Source organism: Austrofundulus limnaeus, unplaced genomic scaffold (genome assembly GCF_001266775.1).
Source record: "Austrofundulus limnaeus strain Quisiro unplaced genomic scaffold, Austrofundulus_limnaeus-1.0 Scaffold62, whole genome shotgun sequence".
NCBI classification, from domain to species: domain Eukaryota; kingdom Metazoa; phylum Chordata; class Actinopteri; order Cyprinodontiformes; family Rivulidae; genus Austrofundulus; species Austrofundulus limnaeus.
In genome coordinates this window covers 2,108,430-2,113,228 of record NW_013952464.1, presented here as the reverse complement: position 1 = coordinate 2,113,228, position 4,799 = coordinate 2,108,430, and the positions used below count along the sequence as shown (strand labels likewise).

Genomic DNA, 4,799 nt, shown 5'->3' with positions numbered 1-4,799 from the left:
ACACACACACACACACACACACACACACACACACACACACACACACACACACACACACACACACAAAAAAAAAAAAAAGCCATGGGCCCCACAACTTTGGGGGCTGTTTTTGGGTGTGAGGATTGTCAAGGTGTGAATTGAGTTTAGGTTAGTTTTAGGGTCAGGTAAGTACCCATGAGGTTAGCTTTAGGGTTGGTGGTCAGAGTTAGGATATAAAATTACCAAAAAATGAATGGAAGTCAATGGACGGGCCCCACAAGGATATAAAAACAAGTTTGTGTGTGTGTTTGGGTATAAAACGAGTTATATCGAGTTGTAGCTCCTAGTACTCAGAATTTTACTCTTAGTCCTGGCACACTTTGCCATAGTTTATGAATTAAATATGTTTTTGACAAGTGTGAGTTGCTTTTAGTAAAACTGTTAGTAAGATGGCATGTGTTTCTATGCCCTCAAAACCCATCCAGACACATTCCCAGGATGACTGGATGGTCATCTCAGTGGTGTGATAGCGCCCTCCAGAGACGGAGGATCTTTCAAACCTGGAGATAAATCTCCTTGCCAGCTGCTGGCAGGCTGCATTTCCATCTGTCTGCAATATGGAAACAAGGAGGTTCATGCTTACCAGGCGTCAGCTCTAATTATGGTGATTATGTTTCTGACAACTCTTCAGGCTGTGGGAGGTTTATATGGGCTAAAAGAGTGCTCTGTTTTCAGATTATGTGTGGTTTTCTGGTTTCTGTTACCTTTTTCAGACCTTTTCTGGTATAAACACCTTGTCAGGACTAGTAGTCCTTTTGATGAGCAAACCGTGGTCCTAATACAATGGAACACCATGGGAGATAGAGGAAGGTATAAACAGTTTAGGTTAGTGAGTGTTGTTGTTCTTGTGTTTCTTGTTTTTGTTCAGTTCTGCCTCATCCAGTACCCGTTTCATTTATTTTGTGTTAGAGTTTTCCAGTTTGTTATTTATGTCATCATCTAAACATGACAGAATTAATGTTTAGGGAAATTCTGCTTTGGTATTATTTTAAAATTGGGAGACCTCAATCATCAATGATTTTTGGGACCACTGCTGTGTGGAGCTATAGCTCCATATTGCTGATGGTAAATCCTTAATGTAATTTTCTTAATATATTTGGGAATCACTGAATTGCATTTGAATTTTTAATGCATTATTATGTCTTTATATTAAATTATATGATGCTTTCTGTGTTAAAACCTGCTGCTGCTGTTGTTTCTCTGGCTTATTTTTTACACAAGTAACTGTCTGAGGATGTGTTTTGTGGGTGGTGGGAGGGTGCAGGTTGTTCAGTTTTGCTCTCACGGGATGTTAAAGTAGAAAAAAACATTCAGCTGTTTATATATGACTCTGTCATCATTAGTCTGCTAAATGTAAACGAAACATGATGCCACAGCCCTGTGGTGGACTTTGTTCAGTGGTGTGATGAGGCATTTTTGCAGATAAATACTTCAAAAACTAAGAACACTCTTATTGATTTTAGAAAACACACACATGAACAGAAGGTTACTTATCTGAAGGGTCACACAGTGGAATGGGATGATATTTATAAATATCTTGGTACTGTTATTGACAGTAAACTGACCTTCAAGGCTGTGGGTGACCAAAACTGCCATAATTAGAAAATAAAGCAGAAATACAGCATATAAATGGACCAATAAATAACTAAATACACTTAAAATGCACCAAATAAACTAAAAAAGGATAACTTTACCTTGTTTTTTTAATAATTTAATTGACCATCATATTTATTTTTTCAGCTTAGTTCCAGCACAATTATGTATTTCAGCACCTAATTTATAATTTACAGTTTTTAAAAATATATAAAATATGTATATTTTTTAAACTCTCACAAGACTTATTTCCATGTGTTCTTTTTACATTCATCTGCGTCCTATTTTTACTTTACTTTGTGCATTTCTGCCTCATTATGTAAATAAGGTGGGCGGTCCTTCCTGGGTCAGCTCCTCTCCTATTGGTCAACGGACAGGAAGGAGCAGGATCCATGTGCATGTTTGTGCTGCCTCAGTTTAGTTTAAAGTTTAGTTTAAAACAAAGGCAAAGAGGAAATACGTGTGTCTTTGTTTTTAACTAAACTTTGAGTGCCAAAATGTAAAACTAAGTGTTTTGTTCCCTGTTGCATTCAGCTTTTTAAATTCAAGTTAACATAGTATAACATAATATAATTTAGTCTTGTTTGTTTTTCTTTTTTAATTGGGTTTTATGATTTTTACCTTATTTTATCCTGTTTTATATTTGTATTCTGATGTTGTATTTAGAGATGGGAGTTGTATTTATATTTTGTACTGAGCATCTTTTTAATCATGTATGTCCATGTCATATGTCTTGTGTTTTTCTTGGAATGAAGCTGACTCCCTTTCACTGTAATCAAATTAACCTGTGGCTACAAATAAAGTTGATTGATTGATTGATTGATTGATTGATTCATTGATTGATTGATTGATTGATTGATTGATTGATTGATTGATTGATTGACAAGTTGCTGTTCAATGTCATTTTTTGTTTTTCTTATGACTCCAAATAAGAATTCTTCCACAGTTTGAAACCTATGTGCTCCAAACCAAAACCCAAAAGGACCATCTAATCAGCAAAACCCAAAACCACACTCTCTGATGATGTGAAGGTTGATTCGATGTCCTTAATAAAAAATAATTAATTCCAGCATTCACATAGAAAATGACTGGAATTTAAAGCCAAGCATGCTGCCTCTAAAGCAACGTCAGCAGGTGGGAATGATTCCGATCATCCATTCATTCAATGTATTTTTCTGTGCAGTATTGAGGGTGACTGTCTCCAGCGGTCCTTAAGAGAGGGGCGAGATACAATATGGACCGGTTGCCTGTCCATCACAGGGACACAAAGAATCAAACAAGATTTGCAACACCTATAGTGACAATGAAAATAATATTTTGCTATCAGTACAGATAGTGCTGCCTACAACACTGCTGTTGCCTATTTTATTTCTAGCTGTAGAATAACAAAATGTTTGTTTTCCTCTGTTGCTTGCAGCTRTTTGCCATCTTTGCCTTTGCGACATGTGGGGGCTACTCGGGGCAGCTGCGGGTCAGTGTGGACTGCATGGAGAAGGCCAGCAGCAACCTGAGCATCKCCATTGACTTTGCTTATCCTTTCAGGTCAGTGGGACAAAATTGTTCTTAAGGGAGACAGTCTGAGTTTGTTCGTGATTGATTGATGATGCCACTGTAAAAACTAATTAAAACTAACTGAATTAAAGGAAAAAAGTCACAACAAAATAAAACTAAACTATAATGAAAAATCCAAGACTATTATAACCTTGTTGATTAGAGGTACTGGTATTGTTAGGTTTAGTGTAAGGGTTAAGCTACAAAATGAATGGAAGTCAATACACAGTCTTAATAAGAATAGAAATAAAATGTGTGTGTGTTTTTCAGGTTGTACCAAGTGTCGTTTGATGCGCCAGCATGTGAGGCCATGAGGAGGGAGCGGGTTTTTCTCGCCGGAGACTTTTCTTCCTCTGCTGAATTCTTTGTCACTATTGCTGTTTTTGCCTTCCTGTATTCCCTGGTGGCCACTGTGGGCTACATATTTTTTCTAAATAAGTATCGTGAAAACAGCCAAAGACCCCTCATTGTGAGTACAGTGGACTCTACTGTTCCACCTYTGTGTTTGATATTTCACACTGACTCTAACAGGAAGTGCTCACATGTCTCTCTCTCTCAGGATTTTGTAGTGACCGTAGTGTTTTCCTTCATGTGGCTGGTCAGCTCCTCTGCGTGGGCCAAGGCCCTGTCTGATGTGAAGGTGGCCACCGATCCAGATGAGGTGCAGCTCCTAATCCCTGCCTGCAAAATCCAAACTAACAAGTGTGGCTCCATACATGGACCTCGCTGGTCCGGGCTCAACACCTCGGTGGTAAGTTGAAAAGACCTCTCTCCATCGGTGTGAACACACAAATTAGCCTACAACTAAAGTTCGGGTTCAGGATCAGTTCAGTTCCATGGTGACAAAATATTTACAAGCAACAAGTGGTTTGTACTGGAGACTACACAATATATCAAAAATGCGTCATTGCAATATGCGTGTGTGCCATACCCATAGTGCAAAGAACTGCAATAAATCATAGACCAAGATTTATAACAAACYCGTTTCACATCATAAATGTTATAAACCATGATCTCCTTTCAGTGTAACTAGCCATCTGATGTAAAATATGATGTGGTATAAAATTTACAATATAGCATTCRCCAACTGAACTGAGGAACATGAACGTAGAGGCACTAACAAGATTAAATCGCATACACCTGTCAGGGAGACAAACAGGAACAGGTGTGGGAGGAGCTGAGGAAGTAGCAGAAACAATGCTTTTTTTCCTATAAATCCAAACACAGAGGTGAAATTTGAGTTGATCCAGAATTAAATATCAAGATTTCAAAAAGAACATCAGATTTTTGGGCATATACACAGTGGAATTATGTGCTATATTAGAGTGGGTGGAGAACAATAGAATAAAGAAAGTAATAATTTGTAGTGAATCATTATCAGCAGTATTAAGCACTGAAAAAGGAAATACAAGTAATCGTCAAAACATACTGTATGACAGAGGTCACTAATAGGCGGACCTCGGTCCGGATCCGGACCGAGTGGGGGTCTCATGCGGACCCGAACGCAATACATGATCAGCCCCTTTCATAAGTCAAATCCGCACAATTACCGCACCGACCAGTCAAGCTTTAAGCCCCCCCCCAGGTCATTCATAAGACCACAGGTGAAGGTGGGC

General features: G+C 38.4%; 1 protein-coding gene across 1 annotated transcript in view; it reads left to right on the top strand.

Moving 5' to 3' along the window:
- Nucleotides 1-4,799, top strand: part of synpra (synaptoporin a) — a 28,107-nt gene that overhangs the window by 19,671 nt on the left and 3,637 nt on the right. The window contains exons 3-5 of the mRNA XM_014009874.1: nucleotides 3,050-3,174; nucleotides 3,454-3,652; nucleotides 3,743-3,934. Coding sequence (XP_013865328.1) covers nucleotides 3,050-3,174; nucleotides 3,454-3,652; nucleotides 3,743-3,934 — 516 coding nt within the window. The remainder of the gene's footprint in view (nucleotides 1-3,049; nucleotides 3,175-3,453; nucleotides 3,653-3,742; nucleotides 3,935-4,799) is intronic.